This window comes from Danio rerio, chromosome 5, assembly GCF_052040795.2.
Source record: "Danio rerio strain M-AB ecotype USA chromosome 5, GRCz13ab, whole genome shotgun sequence".
NCBI lineage: Eukaryota > Metazoa > Chordata > Actinopteri > Cypriniformes > Danionidae > Danio > Danio rerio.
In genome coordinates, this window is record NC_141025.1 from 61,987,825 (window position 1) to 62,013,195 (window position 25,371).

The window sequence follows — 25,371 nt, forward strand, 5'->3', positions numbered from 1 at the left end:
TGACTTATGCAAGCAAATACTGTCTTACACAGAACAGTGACCAATACCCACCTGACATATGTATCTACCATGGCCTTTTTCAACAATTCCAAGCTTCAATATCTGTGAGTCTGGTTTTTAATACTTTATTAAAATTAAACCAAGTAAGGTCACTTGGTCAGTGTTTTTAATAGTTTTCTTAAATGTTTGTTTCTGTCCTTTCCTGTAGGAATCTCAGAGACAATAACTTATCAACACTCTCTTGGATGGCAATGCGGAATTCAAACGTATCAACTTTGTAAGATCTTTTTTTTACTAAAAATACATATATTACACTATATGTGGGGGTTGTTAACGTGATATTGCACTGTCACACATGACAAAAATGTGTTTAAAGTACAGTGAATGGTTACACACGTCTTTGCCTTCCATGGACCACTAAAAACTGCTGTTTTATTTAATACTTTTGCGTATGGCAGCACAATATATCGTTTCAGCATCGATGACGCAATGTGGTTATTTGCAATAGTCATCAAAAACAAATGATGAAATATAATATAAACTCAACTTAGCATGTCCTTCAATGTGATTATTTGCAAGAGTCACATTGAAGGATGTTGAGTTTGTATTATATTTCATCATTTGCATGGGTTTTTGATGCCTGTGATTGTATATTGATCTTAAAAGCATTAAGAAATTGTACCGTTTGTGACTTTAACAATGATTCCTTTTATTTAATTATTTTTATTTTCAGTTAATGGACTTGAATACAGTTAGACTCAGAAAACGATAAAACACTTTTTCAACTGTTTCTACTTCTTGACTGTATTTATAGACCGTTATGCATGAAAATACTCACAACACATGCAAATACAGAAATGCACTATAAATAGAACAGATCAATTTAAAAATTGTCAAGGGAACCTAAAAATGTTATAGATAGTTTATTTGATTTTTTATATGCACTCCCACAACAGAATCATCCCAATCTATCTAACATGATAAATTCTTTCCAAATAAAGATGTAAGGTTAGCTGCCGATATTGTATAAACATCACAATATATATCGTAAAATAAAATAAAAATCGCAATGCTTGATTTTTCGAATATCGTGCAGCCCTACTTTTCAGCCAAATTTCTAAACTGTCCTATTGTATGACTCTCTCAAGCATATTTTAATAAATGACAATTTTCTTAAATTAATAAATTATAATATCTTAAGGTCGTTAATAAATACCTCAGGCCTGATTTTAAGTGGCTAGTCTTGTAAAATGCAATCGTTTTTTAATCCACATATTACCAAAAACATAAAAACAATATATTTTCTCACTGAAAACCATTTGTAAAACTTGATTTTGATTTTAAATTGTTTAATTTCACAGAAATCTTTAAACAAACCAAGACCAAGATCACGTGACTGTAGCCCCCTGTGTAGCCCCATGATCAGCTGTAAAATTTTTGCATCAGAATTTTTGCAAACATTTAACATTTTTAGAGCCACTATAAAATTTTTAATAACGTTTTGTCATCCTTTGGTGTGACATCCATGTTTATTGAAAATGAACAAGTCTGAGAAATCATGGAGAAAAAATATATTATTCATAATTTAATTTAAAATATATAGCACTATGTTAAGATATCCAACAATGAAGTTCGATGAAAATCGATTTCATGCTATTTGTATACAGTTGAAGTCAGAATTATTAATCCCTCTGAATTAGCCTTTTTAAAAAAAATAATAAAATCTCCTTTTTTTCTAGCCTAAAATAAAAGAAATAAGACTTTTTCCAGAGGAAAAAAAATATTTTCAGACATACTTTGAAAATGTCCTTGCTCTTTTAAACATAATTTAGGAAATATTTAAAAAAGAAAAAAAAATCAAAGGTGGGCTAATACCCCTGACCTTAACTGTATTATTAAAAGTAGTCTTAAATTCGTCTATGTCACACCATAGGAAGTATTAAAGTTACAGTTCAGAATTTTTTTTTAAAAAGTGTTATAATTGAAAAGGTTAGGGGCCCTTTTTATTTTCTAATTCTCAAACATCAAACTTTCTTTAGAAAAAGCGTTTTTTACTGTCTATTTGTCATCATGTACACTGTGCTGTTTGCATCTTTCTGTTTCTGAAGTCTGTTTGGGTTTGCATTAGGTTGCTCTCTGGGAACCCTTTGCAATGTGCATGTGAGAACATCTGGATCAAACTCTGGTTGGATGACAGTGAAAGAGACGTTCTGCAGTGTCTACAGGAAGGAGGAAAAGCAAAAACCCTGTCTAGACTCACTCTGCCTTTATGTGGTATTGAAAATGAAAATACTGTTATGAATAACTATTTGTTATAAAATGTATTAAAAAGTCGTTTTTGCAAACATGAAAATTGTGTTATTTTTTCAGAGCATCCACGTGTCGAGGTATTCCCCACTGACGTTAGTCAAATGGCAGGAAGTGATGCTACAGTGATATGTAACGCATCAGGTTCCCCGACCCCAGAGCTCACTTGGACCTTAAATTCCAGCGAACACCCTCCTCTCTCAACCAGCCACGAGGTAACACTCTGTTTGCTTTTGAAGTAGAAATTAGTATAACACACACTATCGTAGTCCTGTTAGACTGTCTGTGGTTTATATTGTATATAGACGGTACACAAATGCAATGACTTGTTAAGCAGTTGTTTACCCAAAAAGTAAAATTGATCCATTTACTCATCCTCACATTGTTTCAAATCTGTAGGTCTTTTGTATATCCTCGAAATATGCAACATTTCTGTTTGTCCATTGAGAATGTAGTTCAACAAGACTTCAAAGAAGAGATGTTAAAAAAAGCTGAACTGTAATCCATATGAATTAAGTGGTTTAATAGTCTTCTGAAGAGAATGGTACTCTGTATTTTATAAAGCAGTAAGTTACTACACCTTACAACAAGAGCAACGATCAAACAGTGTAAATAGACCCTTTTCAAATTTCCAAGTTTCGCAGTAGCGGAAGTCGTCATATTTGGAAAAACTTAGAGCACAGTGAACGGGAGAATACGGGAGAATACACAAATGCTTTTGCTCAAATAATAAAATAAAAACTCCTCAATGGTGATATCAAGACTTTCAGAAAAAGGTAAAAAAAATTGTGAGACTGATAGTGACAGTCAGAGGAGAGAATAACATCAAATTTACTCTCAGTCCCATAGATTCTGCATTACAAACACCTCGCATAAGCGGTAATTAGTTTTTTGTAATTCGAAACAAAGATGAAATAATACATTCATAAATGCATATAAATGTTCATAGTTTTTTTTTTTATCTAAATATTAAAAACTTAAGAATGTAAGATGCTGATGACTGTTAAACGCATTAAAACAGTGAAAAGGGTCCATACAACTGAAAAATGCAAAATGCAAAATTAACTTTTACATTTATTTTCATGCCTGATTTTATCACTGTATATTTTTGTGTATATGCACAGATTAATGTATGTTAATAAAACCTTGTAGAAATCTGATATATGGAAATCTATGCAAATTAAATATTAATGACATAGAAGTTCGTATTTGTATTTTAGAAATTTAAATGATATATTAGATATACAATCTATATTTCAAAATACTGCAAAAATGGCTGTTTACTTATATATTTTTTTCAGTCAATTGAATTACCCTAATGTACATACTGTTGAAGTCAGAATTATAAGCCAAGTCCAAGTCCAAAAGTCTACATGCTCTATAAGTGAATTGAATAATTTAAAATGGCCGCAGTGTATGTGTGTGAATGCAATAGTGTATGGGTGTTTCCCAGTGTTGGGTTGCTGCTAAAATGGCATTAATAAATATTTAATTAATTAATAAAGAGACTAAGCTGAAAAGAAAATAAATGAATTAATATATGTCCACCTTATATATGGCCATATAGACAGTTTTTAGGGATGTAAACAAAAACAATGGTCCCATCGTATTTTAGATATCATAAGATATCATAAGATATCATCACCAAACTTGGTACAAACATGTGTAAGGTTAATTTGAGGTCACAGTGCATGGTGGCGCTATAAGGTTTAAAAACCATAAAATGACCCTAACCTTACAACCATTTATCCAATCAGCTTAAAATTTGGCATGTAGTGTCTTTGACCAAGTTGTCACGACATACTATAAGGACACTGGCTTATCTCAAAAAACATGGCCACCTTTAGCTAATTAAAATTGAGCAGCCATTAAACTAGGTTAACGATGAGTGATCAAAACGAAACTTGGTGGGCATGTTAGACTCATGGTCCTAGAGGTATGTAAGAGTTTTGAAAGAAATCAGTCACTAGGGGGCGATTTTGTGTTTTTAGAGGTTGTAATTGATTGGTTATTAAACAAAGTTTTCCACAGCCACACAAAATACATATCATATGATAGGTCTGCTTATTCTAAACTGTTTGACACTAAAACCACAGCTGCAACTCAAATCGTTCATTAAAAAATCATCAATATATGAAAAACCTACTTTTGCGAAATAGTCCCTGTTTTTTTGCTCAATTGCAACGAAACCAGTGTTGTTAGTGTCTCTGGACTGAGTAGATCAATAATTATCAAAAAAAGTTGAACATTTCATTTTGGCTAGCTGTAACAGGCTCATTTACAAAAGCCGCATGTCCACATGAACCTACATGCCTGTAAACCCATAAGGAAAACTCAAAACATCACAGAAATTGGTGCGCACATGTGCCATATTAATGTGAAGAAGCATGCTAAATTTTGTGCGCTATAATAGTAGAAATGGTCCTAAAAACTTGCTAAAATTGTGTAAAAAAAGCAGTAAATGTGCTTTATTTACACACTTTTACAAGTTTAGTACAACCTTATCACAAATTATTTACATGTTACACTTTTTTGTTCATTTTGGATGTTTTAAAGGTCTCAAAAACACATTTTTAATATTCTACATTTTTAACCACTATAACACAGACTTTTAATTGTCACCTACCATATTTAACCACTAGATGTCTGCACAAGACCATTTATTATTTGTTCACAACATTTGCAAACCGTTTTTTACATTTTTAGAGTTTAAAGTAATAGAAATCGCATTTAGGATCATTCTGAATCACATTTTGACATGATGCAAACACTGTTATGCATTAAAAATCTATTTTAGTCCCAGTTTACCTCTTCATAATAATTCTAATGGGCAAAAACTGGTTCTATAATTAAACACCTTGTTTTAAAACATATTTTAAAAAATTACAACTGTGGCCACTAGATGGCAGTATAATCTGCTCAGAAGCAAAGAATGCATTCTGAATCCCAAATTGACATAAACACGTTTAATACATTTATGGTCAAATTTAGTCAAAGCTTGTCACACTTTTTACTCTGTAGATAATTATTTATTTTAAATAAAATACAAAATTTTAACTTTATATAGTAATAACATGCTCATTCATAGAAGGGATTTATTTATGCACACCAAATTGGCTGTAATCAAATAAATAAATTACACCGTGGCCACTAGATGAAAGTAGGAGATCACTAATAGCTTTTTTCACTGCTCTTTTGTAATTTTTATTTTGAAGAGCTAAAATGGCCATAACTCTTAAATGGATTAAAATATCTTCACCAAAGTTGTTACTCATATGCAAGAGGTCAATCTAAGGTCATAGCATGAAATTTGATGACATTGCCCACATGGTGGCGCTATACATTGAAAAATCACTGTATCAGAGTAACCATTTATCTGATTAAATAGAAATTTGACATGCGGTGTCTTTGTCTAAGGTGCCATGACTTGAGCTACACATGATATCATAGGGCTGCTTATACTGAATACTTTGACAATACTTTGATATAAAAACTATCGCTTAAAATGTTCATTAAAAATGTCAATTTATAAAAACTGAAGTTGCTTTTTTGGATAGTGTAATCTTTGTTAGCTCACTCTATAAACTCTAATTCTCTAATCATTTATTTAATTGTCGAGTAAACTAATTACAGACTCCTAACGCTGCTAAAACGCTTGAACCCCGTTAATTGCTGCTTGCAGTTATATTTTTATTTATTATTACATGAATTGATAATATGGGATCAACTCATTACAATGTTCATATAAAACAGTTTGAACTGTGATGTTTTGTAGGTTGGACTTTCAAATCAGAGATTAAAATCTCTCAGGATTCAGTAATAATATCTTCATTTCATGTTTCACAATTGAACACATTTCTTTTGGGCTTGAAATGATATGAGGGTGAGGTTTGACTGTTGACAGAAAGCTAATTTTTGTGTCAAAACATTTTATAGACAAAATATAAATTCAGTCATTTTGCAGTTTGATTCAATTTGGTGTAACAATTCTTAACTTAGTTTTTTCAATGATAACAACTGCACGCACATGTGCAGTGTGATTAGTGTTCAGTTTCAAATAAGGTTAAAGACTCTAAAAGTAACTAAAGAGTTTTTGCATAAAGTCCCCCTTTCTGTTGATGCATAGCTCGATCTTCCACAAAACTGTAACCTTAGATCCTGATGATAAACTAGGTGGAAAACAGACTAATGTACAGTGATCATATTTTACTGTTGTAAGCCTATACAGCCTTAGTTTTAACCTCTCTACTTCCTATACCAGTTTTACACATTAATGACACTTAAACACTTAATCTCTGTAGCATTCTGTAATGGGCTTTCAGATATCATGATTGATCACAGCACTGAAACCACAGATGCTTGACTTAGCCTTTAAAAGCTTTGTGTTTCCATTAATATTTAAAATGGAATATATTCATAATCTCAACACTATGTTTTACCATGGAAATTTTTTTTTACTTTACTACTTACTTTAATGAAATCAAGAAAACCCCAGCTTGTATGACAAATTCAATAGACTGAGGTGTAGAAGAACATTATTTAGCTTTAGCTAGTGCTTTGTTTGGCTGACGCCACATTCACACTGGGCGTCGGCATCAACGCTTCCCATTCACTTTGAATTGGTGACGTCAGGCGTTGCAGAACTGCATTGTGGATCCGTCAGCGCCGCTTCAGAGGCGTTGCTCGCTGCAGAAGTCGGGACTAGCTCAACTTTTCAAGCGCCAACGAAAGCGTCAGCCAATCAGATTGCTTTATGCAAATACACCAGCTAGACAGTGGTCTTTTTTGACTGAATTTGAATGGCTGACGCTTCTATGACGATCGCTTCAGCCCCAACTTCAGACACGCCTTCAGTCAAGCGTTGACGCTGAAGCCCCGTGTGAATGGGGCGTGAGATGCTTAGAGTTACTGCATAGTAAAGCAAGACCAAGGCATCATGAATGTCATTTAACATGACCAAGTAACTCGTCAAGTAATTTGACCAGGGGTGCATTTTCGAAAGCCATCATTAGCCAACTAAGGTCGCAAGTCCCGTCATTACAAACATAGCCTATTCATTTGGTGTTTAACAAATCATCGTTCCAATGAACACTCGCAAACTGCGTTGCAAACTTGTATGCTTGCAACTACACCTCTAGAGCTGTAGTTAGAAGCATAGTTCCCAGTTATCCACCCTAAGCCCTATTTCTTTCAAACGTTTAAACATTTAATCATAAAAAACATTAAAGTCATCTCTCTTACGTTAATTTGCTTACAAAGTTTTTTTTACAGTTCAGTCTGAGCGATCTTCATATTGACAATTGCGTTCCCTTCATAGTGCACTTTGAAATCATTTATTTCATTTTGAATGCAACAGTGGTTCATGACGAAAGCTATAGGTGACCTATGTAAAGTGCAATCTACGTTACGTCTCTAACGTTTGTGAAAGCAAAAATATAGAGCATACAATAACAGTGTTAATTTTATTATAGGAGTTTAAGCTATTTATTAAGAAATGTATACTGCTGCATTAAGCCTATATACTAGAACATTTCTGCAGTGGTTTGATATACAATTGAAGTCAGAATTATTAGCCCCCCTGACTTATTAGCCCCCTGTGAATGTTTTTCTCCCAATTTATGTTTAACAGAGAGAAGATTTTTTCAACACATTTCTAAACATAATAGTTTAAATAACTTATTTCTAATAACTGATTTATTTTATCTTTGCCATGATGACAATAAATAATATTTGACTAGATATTTTTCAGGACACTAGTATCCAGCTCAAAATAACATTTAAAGGCTTAACTAGATTAATTAGGTTAACTAGGCAGGTTAGGGTAATTAGGCAAGTTATTGTATACTGATGGTTTGTTCTGTCTATCGGAAAAAAATATAGCTTAAAGGGGCTCATAATTTTGGCCTTAAAATGTTTTTTTTTTTTTTTTTTTATTAAAAACTGCTTCTATTCTAGCTGAAATAAAACAAATAAGACTTTCTCCAGAAGAATAAATAATATCAGACATACTGTGAAAATTCACTTGCTCTGTTAAACATCATATAAACATCTATATCATTTTATTATTATTAAGTAAAATTGTATTTTATTCCTTAATGAATAGCCTGCCATTAATTAAAACCATTCACATGATGATTTACATATGAGATTAGAATAAGTGTAAGCTTTTTGTAAGTGTTTTTTGTTTTGGAATAGAATATTGAATACTAATATTTGTAAAGAAAACATAGACCCTTATATGTGTCATTTACATATGTTTCAATTAATGAAATTAACAGCGAGTGCATGTTTTTACCTAAACTAATATTGGATTTAAAAAATTATGTAAGTGCGTGTAAAACTATTTAATTTGCACAACAAAATGTTATGGGTTTTTCTCTAAAAAATTTGTTATTCCACCCAGGGACGTAGCAAACATTTTAAAAGTAGAGGGACAGCTGAATGAGATCCAAAAGTTTAAGTTCATATAATTAGTAATCACCTCTTTCTAAATGGTCTGTCTCTAAAAGTGAGGGGGACATATCCCCCGGTTGCAACTGTATGCCCCTAACTCTACCCTGTTTAAGCATTGTTATGGATGTTTTATGTTATAACTAACGTGGTTCAAACGATAGATCTGTGACAGAAATCTACGGTTTTAGGAAACACCACTTCATTGTTCTTTTCCCAAACAATGCATCATACTATGATAGTTCAGCCGCGAGTTATGTCATTGTTTGGGAAACACACCCCAGCATAGTTTGGTTGCAGAAATGATTGACTTTGTATGTATCATGGATTTTTGTATAGCAGATCATATATAATGAAATTAAAACTTTAATTCTGTCTTTGAATGAGGACAAATGAGGACATGAAGTCATAATATTTCCTAGATACAGTAAAACAATAAACAGATGTCCAAAAACCAAATAACACCCCACAATTAAACTATATTTGAAGACAAAAGTATTAGCCCTCTTGTGAAATGTAAACTTTAAAAAAAAATATTAGAAAGTAATGTTTAACAGAGAAGATCATTTACAGTAATATTCCTTTTTAGTTTGGCTGGAATAAAACAAGTGTTTTAAAAAATGTAAAATCTGCTGGTCAATATTATAGCCCACTTTATTTTATTTACATTTTTTGATTGGCTACAGAACAAACAAACTACATTTGTCCAATGAATTGCTTAATTAACTAAACTAGCCTAGTTTAATTAATCTAGTTAAGTCCTCGATTGCACTAGTATATATTATTATATTGCATATGTATGTAAAACAAGTATATTATGTACTGTCATTATCGCAAGACAAAAAGTTAAAAGGAATAACAAACTATTATGTTAAAAATATTCTCTTTTATTAATGTTTTTATTAAATAGCACCCAGGAATAATTAAATAAAATAAATAAAATAAAAATTGACAGGTGGGCAAATCATTTAGTTTTCAGCTATAGTTGTATTTATAAATAGCCCAAGTTTGTAAGTTTCTTTTATTCAACCAGCAAGTTATGTTTTGACACAGGCTTCTACTAATAGATAATAAGATGATGTACAAAAGGAATCATTGTGCGTTTTTTTTTTTTTTTTTTTACATTTGAACAAAAGAGGCATGTCCAGTGGCATGAGCAGTGCTCAACATATATAAGTACACTCCTCATTAATCTATCTTTTTACTATATATTTGTGCATATACATTAGATTAGTCAGTACTGAAGCCAAATCTGGAGCTTATCTAACAAAATAACTTGTGATAACGCTCCAAAAACTAGTACACCCAAATGTATTTGTTATAGAAAAATATTAAATACAAATTTTAAAAAGGGGGAAAAAAGAAGCTAAAAAACTGAAGAGAAAATTGTAATGTTTTTTAAATATTTATCTTAAATTTATTTGTATTATCTTTAGTAAATAAATATGTTTAGGTGACGCAGTGGCGCAGTAGGGAGCCTCACAGCAAAAAGGTCGCTGGTTCGAGCCTCGGCTCAGTTTGGTTTCTGTGTGGAGTTTGCATGTTCTCCCTGCGTTCGCGTGGGTCTGTAGTATGTGAGTGTGAATGAGCGTGTATGGATGTTCCCAGAGATGGGTTGCGGCTGAAAAGGCATCCGCTGCGTAAAAATGTGCTGGATAAGTTGGCAGTTCATTCCGCTGTGGCAAACCCGGATTAGCAAAGGGACTAAGCCAACAAGAAAATGAATGAATGAATGAATGAATAAATGAATAAATAAATATGTTTAATAAATCTGTTATGTTTAAACACACCAACATACAAATATTCATTTTCAAAATGAGGTGTACTCACTTATGCTGAGCACTGTATCAGTACTTCAAGTTTTACATAGCCAAGAATAGTTACAGTAACATTCAGCATTAACATGTTGTTATCAGGTCAGAAACTAGCTGTTGTTTCTTTTCTCACAGATCAGCAAAATGGACCTGCAGTCGGTGCTGACTCTAAATGGACTTTCGCCTAATGACAATGGCAGAAAGCTCATTTGTAGTGCTGAAAACATCGTGGGCCAGATCGAGGCTACAGTCATGCTCAATATTTCTTGTAAGAACTCCATGTGTGTTGTGTGGATTTAGTTTGCATTGTTTTGTTAGTTAAGGGTCCTCTCCTCTCAAAGAAAGCATAAAGCTCTTTAAAAATAGGAATTATTATTAGTTTGACATTTTAATGTATTTGTCCTCATGGTGAAAAAAATACAAGAAGTGATCTGAATGTTTCAGTCACTCTTAAGAGAACTAAAAAGTGAAAAACACAGTTTGAAAATATAGTGAATTATTGTGAACATTCATATTCCTGCTGGTTCCACTGTAAAACCCAAGTTAAGGTAACTCAAACTATTCGGGGAAACCGATTGCCCAAACCATTTAATGGTTAAATGGTTTGTTGCCCATGCAACAAACCATTTAAGTTCAAAACAAATCCTAATGGGTACTGTGCACTTAATCCATTTGAGTAAACAAAGCAATTTGAGCACAGTTAAACCCAATAAATGAAGAGAACTTCAACCAGCTGAATGCTGCAAAACCCAATAACTTAAGGCAACTCAAACCGTTTGAGGAAACTGATTGCTACAAACCATTTGAGTAAAACAACAACCACAACTAATCTATATGTGTACTTTGAACTTTTTTCATTTAAGTTAATGAGATATTTAATTAACTCACCTTCAAAACTGAGGGTGAATTAACTTTCAGTACATTTTGAGGTAACTACACTAATTTGATTTGATAAAGTTGACTGGGTTTTAAAGTGTGGCCTTTATGTTTCTTGAGGTTTGTCCGCTGATTAGACTCTTCCTGAATGGTCATCAAATGTTATTAAATTTTTAAATTTGGAACAAAATTTGAATTAAATACAGAAAACATGGCAGTTTACTTGTTATCCAGTAAAAGCAGGTTAAAGTTCTTCTCTTTATTCAATGATCACATTTATTTTATCATGGATTGATAGGATATCAAAGGCTGCATGTCCTGTGAAATGTTGTTATTTTTTTGTGCAAATCATGTCAAGTGGAAGAAGCAATCCAAATTCAGAACATGGACAGGTTGCATGACATTGTTAGATTTGACTAACATTAAGAAGGTTTGACATTGTTAAGAAAACTTGAGCAGTGATTATGAGAGTGCAGCATTGAATCACAGGAATAAATTAAATTTGAAACTACATTTAATAAGAAAATAATTATTCAAAAATGTAATATTATTTCATAATTTAACAATTTGTACTGTATGCTTTTATAAAAAATACACAGCAAAATACTTTTTCTTTTACTTTGAGTTTTGTCTTGTTTCTAGTCCAAATAACTATACATACTTAAATAAAAAAAAAAAAAAAAACATTTTCTACACAAGTTAATTATTGTCTTGTTTTCAAAAATTACATGTCAAAGTTAAGTTATTTATTCCCATAAAACAAGTAAATACGTGCTTGGCACACCTTGGCAGATAATTTTGCTTGTTTTAAAAAACTCACTTAATTTTGAACTACAGTGCATGCGGAAAGTATTCATAGTGCTTCACTTATTATTATTACTATTCCAAAATGGATTAAATTTATCTATTTCCTAAAAATTGTACACAAAACTTTTTGGGCCACTCAAGTACATTTGTCCAGTTGTTGTGAAGTCACAGGTTTTTTAATTCAGGATGTCTCTGTCCATTGCTGCATTCATCTTTCCCTCTATCCGGACTAGTCTTCCAGTTCCTGCCGCTGAAAAACATCCCCACAGCTTGATAGTGCCACTACCATGCTTCACTGTAGGGATGGTATTAGTCTGTTGATGAGTGGTGCCTGGTTTTCTTCAAACTTAACGCCAGGCATTTACTCCAAAGAGTTCAATGTTATTCTTATCAGACCAGAGAAATTTGTTTCCTTTGGTCTGAGAGTCCTTCAGATGCCTTTTGGCAAATTCTAGGCAGGGAGTGGCTTCTGTCTGGTCACTCTACCATACAGGCCTGATTGGTGAATTGCTGCACAGATGGTTGTCCTTCTGTAAGGTTCTTCTCCACAAAAGAATGCTGAAGCTCAGATGAAGTGACCATCGGGTTATCAATAACCTCCTTGACTAAGACTCTTCTCCCCCGATCACTCAGCTTAGATGATCAGCCAGCTCTAGGAAGAGTTCTGGTGGTTCCAAAGATCTTCCATCCAGGTTGATGGAGGCCACTGTGCCTATTGGAGCTTTTAGAGCAGCAGACACTTTTCTGTAACCTTCCCCTGCCTTGTGTCTCGAGACAATCCTGTCTCGGAGGTCTACAGACAATTCCTTTGTCTTCATGCTTGGTTTGTGCTTTGACATGCCAACCCTGGGACCTTATGTAGACAGGTGTATGCCTTTTCAAATCATGTCCAATAGGCTGAATTTACCACAGATGAACTCCAATAAAGCTGCTGAAACATTTCAATAATGATCAGTGCAAACAGAATGTACCTGAGCTCAATTTAGAGCTTCATGGCAAAGGCTGTGAATACTTTTGTACATGTGATTTTTCAGGGTTTTTTTTTTTTTTAATACATTTGCAACAATTTATATATATATATATATATATATATATATATATATATATATATATTTTTTTTTTTTCACATTGTCAGTATGGGGTATTGTGTGTAGAATTTTGTGGAAATAAATGAATTTAATCCATCTTGAAATAAGGCTGTAACATAAAAAAAATGTGGAAAGAGTAAAGCACTATGAATGCTTTCCGGGTGCACTGTTTTTCCTGAAAAGAAGACAATATTTTGCCTGTCTAGAAAATTTCTTAATTTAAGAACAAACATTTTTGCAGTGTACAACCTTGGTGAGTAAAATTTGCTTATTTTTAAACCTTAAACAATCTTACCGATTCCAAACTTTTGACTGGTAGTGTAATGTAGTTGGGAATTTGTCAATGTGATTTGTCTAGCTTTAGTTGCATTTTTAGATACAGAAAAAAAAGCTTCCACGTCATGGATTTTCTATGCCATTTTAAATATATTGTGCTGTTTATTTTTATGCTTAGGCTAATTTTGAATTTCATTTTACTAATGTTACACACATCAACGTAAATTATCCATTGTTGTTCTCATAGTCACTATTAAAATTTCATGCAAAATTATAAGCTAACAATCCTTTTAATAATATACAAAGCACAAAAGCACCCTGTTTTTTGTTCATTTTATGTCATGAAAATTCAGGTTTTTAATTTTAAAAAATCTGGGTATTTGATATTTGGTTTAAAGTGGTTTAAAGTGGTCGCCTCACAGAAAGAAGGTCACTGGTTCAAGTCCCGGCTGGCATTTCTGTGTGGATGTTGCATGTTCTCTGTGTGTGTTTTCCATTACTGGGTTGCGGCTGGAAGGGCGTCTACTCAATAAAAACATTTGCCGGAATAGTTGGAGGTTAATTTCTCTGTGGCGACCCCTGATAAATAAGGGTCTAAGCCACAGGTGTCAAATGCAGTTCCTGGAGGGCCGCAGCTCTGCACAGTTTAGCTCCAACCTCGCTTCAACACACTTACCTGTAGGTTTCAAGCAAGACTGATGGGCTGTGTCCGAAACCGCCTACTACTCTGTAGGTCCTGCATTTGAATTTAAACGTACTACTCGGCCGTTAGAAAAGTACGAATGTGAAAAGTATGAATGGAATTCGGATGTACTACATATGCCATTTTGTCTTGGTCACGTGACCTACCCGTGTCAGATGCGTCGCTTCACTTCCGTTCATGAATTCTCTTGCGGGGCTTTATTGACCTTATTCTAAAATGCGGAAGTGCGCCTGTTTTCGCGATGGTCTTAGAACTTCCGTTTCAGTCGCCTATGGGAGAAATGACAAGGACTAATAAACGGCAAAAAACGGTCAAACTACTTGCTCTACAAACAAATGTTTGCATGACTATACAGACCAAGTAGAATAATATAACAAAGAAATATCAGTTTGCAACATCAAACAGTGAAACGAGCAGTTTTTAATGTCTAAAAATGAATAGAAATGAATGAGACCGGAAGTCTCGTGCCAAAAAGATTTAAATGGCAGCGCCCGCTCGTCTGCGGAGAATAAGGTCAATAGGATAGCGCAGCGTGCATGGGATGCGCACTTCAGAATCTCGCCGGAAGTAGTAAGTCATCCGGGTACTTCTCGCATACTGATTTTCGAATTCTATGAATTCGGACATACTACTTGGCTCGTATACTGATTTTAGCCTACTATATAGTATGGAAGTATGCGGTTTCGGATGCAGCAATGGACTCAATTAGTTTGATCAGGTGTGTTTAATTAGGGTTAGAACTAAACTGTGCAGAGCTGCAACCCTTCAGGAACTAGATTTGAAACCTGTGGCTTAAACCAAATGAAAAAGAAGGAAAAAGGAACCCGGTATTATTGCAGACTTGTATTTCTTACAATTCAAATCAATACATTTCTAAGCTATTATAAGTTTAACTGTTCTTTGATATTATTTTTATTGTCTCTGAATGTATGAATTGCAAGTCTTGCACATTCACAAAAACCAGTTTACTTTTCCATTGTTAAACAAGATACGGTGAATAAAACAGGGTGTTCAATATGATATGATAATGTAACATCAAAAATAATATGTAATAATAACATCTATTTTTTATATAAATATACACTTTGGTTTGAGTAAAACATTTAGAAAAACATTTAGAAAATCAATGTAAAGCGATCAAGCATTAACCATTAGTCCAAACGTGTTTAATGTCATATAAATTCAAGAAAATCTGTTAGTAAAAATCACAGAACCATCAAATCATTTCTCCATGATTTGTTTTTTCAGCATGGAAATGTGTTAGTTTATTAAAGCTGTAACTGATAGAATCTTTGAGCATTCATTAGCAAATACTACTCTTTTCCAAGAGTCATTTTGTCTAAATAGGAGGCATTTGACATTAGTATGAGTGAATTAGATAATGAGAAGAGAAAATCTTTTTTTTAAAAGAATGGTATCTGAACTTCTGGGCGGGCTTTGAGAGTTCAAGATACATTTGAAAATGTGCCAAATGCTTAAGATTCAGGAAGTTTCCCCTCAAGCTATCACATTAGCTTACTGGGCCCAACAAAACTCACATTGTTGCAAAACACTGCTTGAAAAAACTTTGAAATTCTTTCCCACTTAATAGTATGCTTTATGCCTTCTTGGATATTTTACTTTTTTTTTTATTTGGTTTGGTCAATCTGCTATTGCTACATATATACTGGAAGAAGTAGTTTAAACAAGAAAATGATTGTCAAGAGATGCATTTACCCTTATGCCACCCTAAATCCATATTTCTGTCTACCCTGGAACACATAAACAGATGTTTTGCACAAGTTCCAAGCTGCTTATTCCTATATAACAAAATGCACTATGGGTCAACAAGATTTTTTTTTTAAACAAAATCAATCATTTTAGTCTGCAAGGACGCATATACGGTGCTCAGCATAAATGAGTACACACTATTTTGAAAATGAATATTTTTATTCATTTCTCAGTGAATGTAGGCAATGTATTTTGGTGCATTTAAACAAAACATTTATTAAACAGATAAATTTATTAAAATAATATTTTAATACGAAGCATATTTGAAAACTGAAAGATAATACAATTAAATTCAAGTAAAATATTGCTAAAAATTACAATCTACAAAATTTCAACTATACTTTTTGCTTCTCTTGATTTTTCCTCTGTTTTAAATTTGTATTTAATATTTTTTCCTATAACATATAAACTTGGGTCTACTAGTTTTTGGACAGTTATCGTAAGTTATTTGGTTAGATAAGCTCCAGATTTGGCTACAGTACTGACAAATCTAATGTATATGGACAAATATAATATTGTAGACCTTCCTATTAAAAATATGAATTTAAAAGATAGATTTGTGAGGGATGTACTTATATATGCTGATCACAAATGACATATAAAAAAATCACTTCAAAGTTAGTATTGGCTCACTGGATTTGTCATTAATAGTTACATCAAGTGATTTAAGTGAAATGGTATTTTATTTATTTGAATCTTATATTATATTTCATACACAACTCGGTTTTCAAGATAATGAATAAGAATGTCTACATTTAAGAATATGCAGAAAATGACAACGAGTCAAAATGAAATATTCCATGTTGTCAGACCTCAAATATTTGAATTAAACCAAAATATTTTCCAAAACCCAAATGAATTTTACTTAAAATTTAAAAATTAAGTGAATATATAATTGGCATATGCAGTGGCTCAGAAGTTAGTGCTCTCGCCTCACAGAAAGAAGGCCACTGGTTCGAGCCTTGGCTGGGTCAGTTGGCGTTTCTGTGAGTTTGCATATTTTCCCTGTATCCGCGTGGGTTTCCTCCGGGTGCTCTGGTTTCCCCCACAGTCCAAAGACATGCGGTACAAGTAAAATGGGTAGGCTAAATTGTCCATAGTGTATTGTTGTAATGAGTGTGTATGGATGATTCCCAGAGATGGGAAGGAATCCATCTCTTCCCTCTTCCCAAGGGCATCCACTGCGTAAAACGTGCTGGAAAAGTGGGTGGTTCATTTCGCTATAGTGACCCCAGAATAATAAAGGAATTAAGCTGAAAAAGAAAATGAATGAATTAATTAAAATTAAATTACCAAGTATCTTTTTTTACTTGTATATTAAAAATAATAATAAGAAAGAATGTCACTTCATTGCTATTCACTATTACATTGCATCTTAAATGATCATGTGAGAATAGTGGAGTAATGGTTTCTAACATAAACATTCAAATTAAAAATTTTAATTATTAAAATTGAAATCGAAAATTTTTAAATGCTGACTAATATTTCACAATAAGTGACAATAAGTTTTTGCGATATTTTTTCTTAAAAGGCAAGCTTTTAAAACTACTTCAACATTTCCTTGAAGGCATTCAGTGGTTTCAACCTAAATAAAGTCACATCTGAGTTAAGGCATAACAAAGAGCAGCTTGGAAAATTTGCAGGAATATCACATAATCCTTTTGTATTTTCATTTGGAATCACCAGGGGTCTGATTTATAAAAGTTGTGTAGAAACCTTTATAAAAGTGAACATACACCAGAATATTTTTTATTTATTTATTACTGATCATGGCTCCTGTGATAATTAAAAGTGGTTCAGTAGGTTTACTTATACAGCTGGGCAAATTCTGCCATCAAGTTTTTTATAGATCACAACTTTTGTGTCCCTGTTTTGTTTGTACACCATGTTTCTAAATGAGACCCCTGATCCTGATACAAATATATATTGCTTTTATACTCAAATGTAAAATGTCATTTTCCAGTTACCAACAAGCCATTATTTTTTTTGTCAAAATCCTTCTACATGTTATGTTTTTGGTTCTGCATTGCACGTTTCTTCATGCTGTTTTGTAATATTACTGTAAGCCTCTTCATTTCTTATCATTCTCTTGTATTTCTCACCCTAGAATCCCTCTACACTGCCCCTCCATTTCATGTGCTGTCAGACACTTTCCTTCCGTCAAACAGTGAAATTTCCTTTTGTTTACTCCTGTGGTGCATCCTGTGATCACGCTTCCTCTCCTCCTTCCTTCTTTCCCTCTTTTCTCGTTCCTCTGCTCCTTCTTCTTTCTCCCGGGTCAGTTCCCCCTACTGTCTTGGAGCTGTACCTGCCCGAGAGGAGCCAGGACTGGTGCATCCCTTTCGTTGTGACGGGCAACCCGAGACCTGACCTCCACTGGTACCATGAGGGAAAGCCGCTAGAGGAGCAGGAGTACATCAGAACTGAAATCCACGATATCACCAATACCGAGTACCACGGCTGTCTGAAGCTGGACACCCCCACTCACATCCATAATGGCATTTACACGCTGGTGGCCAGCAATGAGTTCGGAGAGGACAGAGGGAACGTGACGGCACACTTCATGCGCATACCTGACGTGGATCATTCAGGGATAGGTTAGCGCTTTGTGATGCCTTAGTTATTATTATGCTAAAAACAACACAGCTGTTAATGTGTAACTTTTTTCATGTTTTTGTTTTCACAGAGGGAGTGTTCTATTATGGTAAGTGACTTAAGACAAGTACAATTTGAGACAGCTGGATGAATCTTTAAAAGGATATATCTTCTGTTTATATACAGCGGAAGTCAGAATTATTAGCCCCTCTGAATTATTAGCCCTCTGTTTATTTTTTGTTTAATTTCTGTTTAACGGAGAGAATATTTTTTTTCAACACTTTTCTAATCATAATAGTTTTAATAACTCATTTCTAATAACTGATTTATTTTATCTTTGCCATGATGACAGTAATTTATATTTTACTAGATATTTGTTAAGACACTTCTATACAGCTTAAAGTGACATTTAAAGGCTTAACTAGGTTAATTAGGGTAATCAGGCAGGTTAGGGTAATTAGGCCAGTTATTGTATAATGGTGGTTTTTTCTTTAGACCATCGAAAGAAGTTGTTTAAAGGGGCCAAAAATTTTGACCTTAAAATGGGTTTTAAAATTTTTTAAAAACAGATACAACTTTTTCCAAAAGAAAAAAATATTATCTGACATACTGTAAAAATTTCCTTGCTCTATTAAACACCAATATAATAATTCTGACACCAACTGTATAATGCAGTTCCTGACACATTCAGTTATAGACGGCAACAACTCACACACCTCTTAGCCTAAAACGCACTAAACTGCTTTTCCTACAAAAATACAGAGCAGGTTATGTTTTCCAGCTCTTTTTTTCTTTTTTTCGCTTGATGTTATGAGAACTACTCCCTCGCAATAGCTGTAAGCAGCATTAGCTACGGATATTTGAATTACATATCAACAGAACAAAACCGAGATGTGAGAACAAACGGAGCACTTGCAATCAATATACTTCACCTGCAGCTGTTTTTCACTCATTTATAAGCCTCATGTCCTTGTCAGAGGTTCAACTCACCGATACTTTTCATTTTAGAGATATAGTCATTGGTGACTGTGTTATATCGGGTTAGTTTCTGCTTATATTTGGGGTCAGATAAATATTTGCTGGTAGGGAAAATGTATTGTTTCACTTCTGCTATTTATACTTTGATTTGCATTTCAGTTTATTATTTTTTCCCACTTAACTGCAAATTAAAATAGAAACGGTATAAAAACCACACAAACATACTGACAGTTATAGGTACTGTACATTGTTATGGGTCAGTGATGCAAATTTTCGGCACAAATCTATCAATTACCCCTTTCTGGCCCTTTTTTTCTATGAATGAAATATGTAGAAACACTGTCCATGCATGTTTTTTGGTCGGTTAGAAGCGTATATTTCATTGCACAACAATTAGTCCATTCGATTTTTGGCTAAAAAGAGAAATCTCGGTTTACTTTGTTATTATTAGATTATTTTAAAATTTCACCTACCCTTCTGTGCATGAACTAAGCTGTTGAATGGTCAGCGTATGAGATGGCTAGGCTAACCTAGCTTCAATTTTGGCTAAATTATTTTCTAACCGGTTGCCTATTATGTTATGAATATACTCCTATTATGCAGACTGCAGTCCTTTTTTGTTTGGCTTTCTCAGATATATCACCTGTTCACCAAAAATGACTAATTATATCCCTGGGAATGTTTGACACAGGCGCTTACATATTGAAATAGAAGTGCCAGGCATGAAAGTTGAGAGGCGTAACAACAGTAACTAAAGAGGGCGGGGCTTAGCGAAAGATCAATATGGGTGCCTTCGCATCATCCATGTGGATGCTGCACACTGGTGGTGAATGAGGAGATTCCCCCCAAAAAATGTGTAAATTGCTTTAAGTGTCCAAAAAAGCGCTTTATAAATGCAAGGAATTATTATTATTATTATTTATATAGTAAATATTGGATAGAACAATTGCCTTACAGCAAGAAGGTCGCTGGTTTAAGCCCCGGCAGGGACAGTTGGCATTTCTGTGTTGAGTTTGCATATTCTCCCCATATTCATGTGGGTTGGCCATAGTGTATGTGTGTGAATGTAAGAATGTATAGGTGTTTCCCAGTGATGGGTTGCAGCTAGAAGGGCATCCACTGCGTAAAACATATGCTGGATAAGTTGGTTGTTCATTCCACTGACGTGATCCCTGATAAAGGACTAAGCCGAAAAGAAAGTGAATTAATTTATATAGTATTTTAGATTCATAGTTATAGTGATAATAAACATAATAATAAAATGTCCAACACATACCACATCTATGCTAGCTAAATCCTAAAAAAAGGTTCATAACTATACTGTGGAAACATGTCTATGTTCATTTACAGATTTTTATACCAAAGAAATCAACAATAATCATGTCTGGATATTATTTAATTTATTATATCTTTTATACCATTAATTAATTTGTTTTTATTATATTTGTATTATTATTATGTATTCTATGGCTTTACATTATCAATACTTTTACATTAGCAATTTACAATATATACAACACCTATCGTTTTACTTTACTACACCTTTATTCATATAATGTTGTATTATAAGATTTTCCTAATGTATATAATGTACATATAATATAATAAGAATTCAAGTAGCATATGACATTTGGAATCTGTGCTTTATTGCCACAATAATCACAATGGACAAATCATTTTGTTTATGCAAAATATAATTTCTTTGGAAATTAAGGTAAAATATGAACTTCTTTACATTTTTCGTGAAAGTTACCCAGCTGAAATTTGTCATGCATAAAACAAATTGTATGATTTATTTAAATAATGTTATTTATCACTGAATTCTTTTTTTCATTTAACACAGACACAACTGTTAGTCCGGGTAAGTCTGTTCTTTTTCTTTATTGATCACCAAAGTTTTAGGCTTTGATAGTTTTAAACACTAATTCTATAAGGTAATATGTCTTGCTTACTTTTTTTTTAGATATCCCACCACTGGAGGACAGAGTTGCGGTAAGTTCTTAAGTTCTGTCTAAAATATGTTAGACTGCTGTCACCAGAAGTATTCTTTTATTACTTGACAATTTACATTTGTGATAACAAAACTAAGCAATAATAACTGAGGAATGTCAGTATGTTACGTCAATGTGTGTTAATAAATCCTATAGATTTTGAGTGGTAAAATAATCAAAATCCCTAAAATTTACTGACTTTTTTTTCTAGGTTTACATAGTAGTGGGAATAGCTGGGGTTGCTTTAACTGGATGCATCCTGATGTTAGTTTTCCTCAAGTATGGCAGAAGCTCCAAATTTGGAATGAAAGGTAAGTGCATCAAGTAAATCCACTTGATTTTTTCCCTGTTAAGTGTGTGTTAAAGTCAACATGAAATCAACTGGATTATATTCACATTTTAATATACATGCCCAGTGTCTAAAATACACTGGTACCAAAAGCAAAGTAAAATGTGAGTAATTAGAGTATGTTATAATTATAGTTCTATACTAGTCGTCATTATATAGCACTGTGTTAGCTGGCTGGTAGCTTCATTATTAATTATAACAATGGCTGAGAATGCATCATGTTTTAGTGTGATTAGTAGGGTCTGCTTTACAGTAATTTTAATTGTTAAAATGTTTGGATCTAAAGTGCAGTCCTATAATATTTTAATGTCAACTGCTCTTAATAACAATGCGTTCAGTGTCTTGGCTATTATTTTGGGTTATTATGTGCTGCAGAGTAAAAAAAACATCCAGAGGTTAGCCATATATATATATATATATATATATATATATATATATATATATATATATATATATATATATATATATATATATATATATATACAATTGATGCCAAAATTAGCCCTCCTGTAATTTTTTTTTATGTCTATAGGATTTTTAGTAATTCAATAATGCAATATTTGTAATAAGTATAGTCTCCTTAAGCAATATTTTTTTTGGTGGGGGGTTGGGTATCGCGGATGGGGGTGTTTGTCGTGGACGAAAGTGAAGACAGTTAGGGAGTCGCTGAAGAAAGTGAAGAGCAGAAGAGAGGGGCGGGGTGGGGGTGTGTGTAATGAGGGGTTTGGGCAAAATAAGGTGCCATTTCACATTTCAGAGGTGCCAGATCCGGATCCGGCTTGTTCTGGCACAAATTAAGCCCTGCAGGGGGGCTAATAACTTACAGGGAGACTAATAATTCAGGAGGGCTAATTATTCTAATTTCAACTGTGTGTATATATAGGCTTAAACCAGCTAAGTGAACCACAGTAAAAGTCTAAAAGTCTGCTTTTAGTCCCTGTACAAACCTGATGTACACTGTTAACCCTCACTATAGATTATGCAGTAATAACTGAAAAATAGCCATCAATTTGTTGTAATAAAAGGACCATGTATTTTACTGTAAAGGAGTAGGATTTGTACGAAATTGTGTGGTTTAAAGAATAAATCACAGTAATTTACTTGATGTACCCATTACAGGTAGTAACTGTGACAATAAATGGTAAAATACTGTTCAACAATTGCTGTCCCATCTACTCTTGCACTTTATGTTGCTTATAAGCAATTGTTTTAATGAAGTGCATGTATCTTCAAACAGAAAACAAAGATTTAGGCATTAACACACGCATACAGAGGCTGTCTGTGTTTTTCTAAACACAAAGGAGTTGCCCCTTTAAGAGAGTCAGGTGTTTGATTGTTGAGTGTTATTTTCACTTCAAATGCAGTCTGATGTTTTAAGCCTTACATAGGAATATGCAAAAATAAGTAAGTAAAACTTGTTCCAAACTTTTTGAGGGTTTCTAAAATATGCCTGTGCATATAGTTAAATGAAGTTAAATTTTTATCTTAAACTTGGTACTTGTAAGGTACAATTCTAGCTAGTAAGCATCTCCTCACAACTTCATACAATTTTACACATTACTTTCTTTTAAACACATTTATTCATTGGACAACTCAGCTTGTTTATTTTTACTTTTTTGTGTTTTTGCAATGTACAGATGCATGTGCAGAAATCATCACAGGGAGTCACTGAAGCATACATTTAGCCATGCAAAGGCAAACCCAGGTTGTGAATTTTTTGCAATAAGTTTTTCAGAGCTGTGTTTCTATCTGCAAATTCATATTCGGGATAGTAGAAAATTTGCTGTCCAGTTGAAGGCTGCATGAAATATTTTAGAATAAGAACGTCATTCACCACTCACTTATCACAGAATCACAAAAAAGACAGGTCCAATACATCACTCTTGTCTGAAGAAACTATCCAAAACTGAGACACCGACAGATCAATCTTATGAAAGTCAGCTACCCCATTCAGATCTGTCTCTTAATAGTGAGGAACCATCTACATCATCTTTTGGCAGTCATAGACATTTAACAGATGATCAGGTCTTTTTAAGTAACCTGCCTCTGTTTTACCTGAAGTTGCAGGGCAAAATGTTACCTGCCAATACAAACAGTCTATTATTGAGGAATTTCAAGCAGTTTATGTTGATGGAATGCATGCCATGCTTGCTAAACTAAAAGAAAAGCTGTTATCATGATCAGATATGTGATACATGTGACATTGACAAACTTACTGATGAACTGGCTGCAAAGGACCTGTTAACTTTGTACAATGGAGGTCAGTTAAAGTCTGACAAAACCAGAAAACAATTCTTTAACAAAGTTTCAACTTTGTTGAACCAAAACAGATTTAGCTGGGCACAGACATGGCCAGTAAAGAACATTTTTGTCAGTATGTGCCAGTTATAGAAACCCCGCAATCTTTGTTTAAGCAGAAATTGGTTTGAGAACAATACAATCAGTCAAAACATCTATGTTTAAAAGGTGATTGAGGATATAAAAGATGGCACATGCAAAAAGCATGTGATCTTTCAAAAGCATCCATCATCTTTATCAATTATCTTGTATCAAGATGCATTTGAGGTTGTAAATCCAATTGGATCAGGTAAAAAAAAAAAAAAAACATAAAATCCTAGCAGTGTACATGACCCTTGGTGACATTCTGTCACACAACGCTCTTTAGTTGACCGAGTGCAGCTTGTTTTACTGTGCAGAGATGAGGACTTTAAACAGTTTGGTCAGAAGAACGTCTTTTCCAGTTTAATTTCTTATCTGAAATATTTAGAGGGTACTAAATATGAGTCTGGTGAGATGCAGTGGCGCAGTAGCGAGATGCAGTGGTGCAGTAGGTAGTGCTGTCGCCTCACAGCAAGAAGGTCACTGGTTCAAGCCCCGGCTGGTTCAATTGGTATTTCTGTGTGAAATTTGCATGTTCTTCCCGTGATTGCATGGGTTTCCGTGTCCATAGTGTATGTGTGTGTATAGATGTTTCCCAGTGATGGGTTGTGGCTAGAAGGGCATCCACTGCGTAAAACTTTTGCTGCATAAGTTAGCGATTCATTCCGCTGTGGCGACCCCTGATTAATAAAAGGACTAAGCCAAAAAGAAAATGAATGAATTTGAGTCAGATGACATTATTATTAGAGCAGGACTTATTGCGTTTTGTGGGGATAATCTTGGCTCCCATGGTATTGGTGGCTTTTTTGAAAATTTTACTACCAACAAGCATTTCTGTTGATACTGTCTCATTGACAGACACATTTCGCCAACAACGTTAAATCTTGGCTTAAAAAGAACAACTGAAAATTATGCACAAAGCATTGAGAATCTCACAACTGCTGACCAATCTATACTGGATTCCATCAAATTCAATTCTGTTTTCAAT

The 25,371-nt window shown here is 33.6% G+C and overlaps 2 protein-coding genes and 1 long non-coding RNA gene across 8 annotated transcripts in view; 2 read left to right on the plus strand and 1 right to left on the minus strand.

Annotated features, from left to right (window-relative positions):
* Window positions 1-25,371, plus strand: part of LOC147844409 (uncharacterized) — a 681,160-nt gene that overhangs the window by 463,237 nt on the left and 192,552 nt on the right. The gene's annotated exons all lie outside the window — the stretch shown is intronic.
* ntrk2b (neurotrophic tyrosine kinase, receptor, type 2b) overlaps window positions 1-25,371 on the plus strand; it is a 63,374-nt gene that overhangs the window by 3,205 nt on the left and 34,798 nt on the right. The window contains exons 3-12 of one of the 4 annotated variants that reach the window (XM_087252806.1): window positions 33-104; window positions 209-277; window positions 2,129-2,274; window positions 2,371-2,522; window positions 10,707-10,839; window positions 18,199-18,688; window positions 18,778-18,795; window positions 21,508-21,525; window positions 21,628-21,656; window positions 21,867-21,966. In XM_087252806.1, coding sequence (XP_087108932.1) covers window positions 10,744-10,839; window positions 18,199-18,688; window positions 18,778-18,795; window positions 21,508-21,525; window positions 21,628-21,656; window positions 21,867-21,966 — 751 coding nt within the window. In that variant the 5' untranslated portion in view covers window positions 33-104; window positions 209-277; window positions 2,129-2,274; window positions 2,371-2,522; window positions 10,707-10,743. Of the gene's footprint in view, window positions 1-32; window positions 105-208; window positions 278-2,128; window positions 2,275-2,370; window positions 2,523-10,706; window positions 10,840-18,198; window positions 18,748-18,777; window positions 18,796-21,507; window positions 21,526-21,627; window positions 21,657-21,866; window positions 21,967-25,371 lie in introns of all 4 variants that reach the window. The other 3 variants (NM_001197161.3, XM_087252808.1, XM_087252807.1) reach the window with 3 other exon arrangements.
* On the minus strand, window positions 15,473-18,330 carry LOC110439833 (uncharacterized). The gene is made up of 2 exons (XR_015491882.1): window positions 18,194-18,330; window positions 15,473-17,344 (listed from the first exon to the last, which is right to left on the minus strand). It is a non-coding gene; the product is annotated as an uncharacterized LOC110439833 (long non-coding RNA).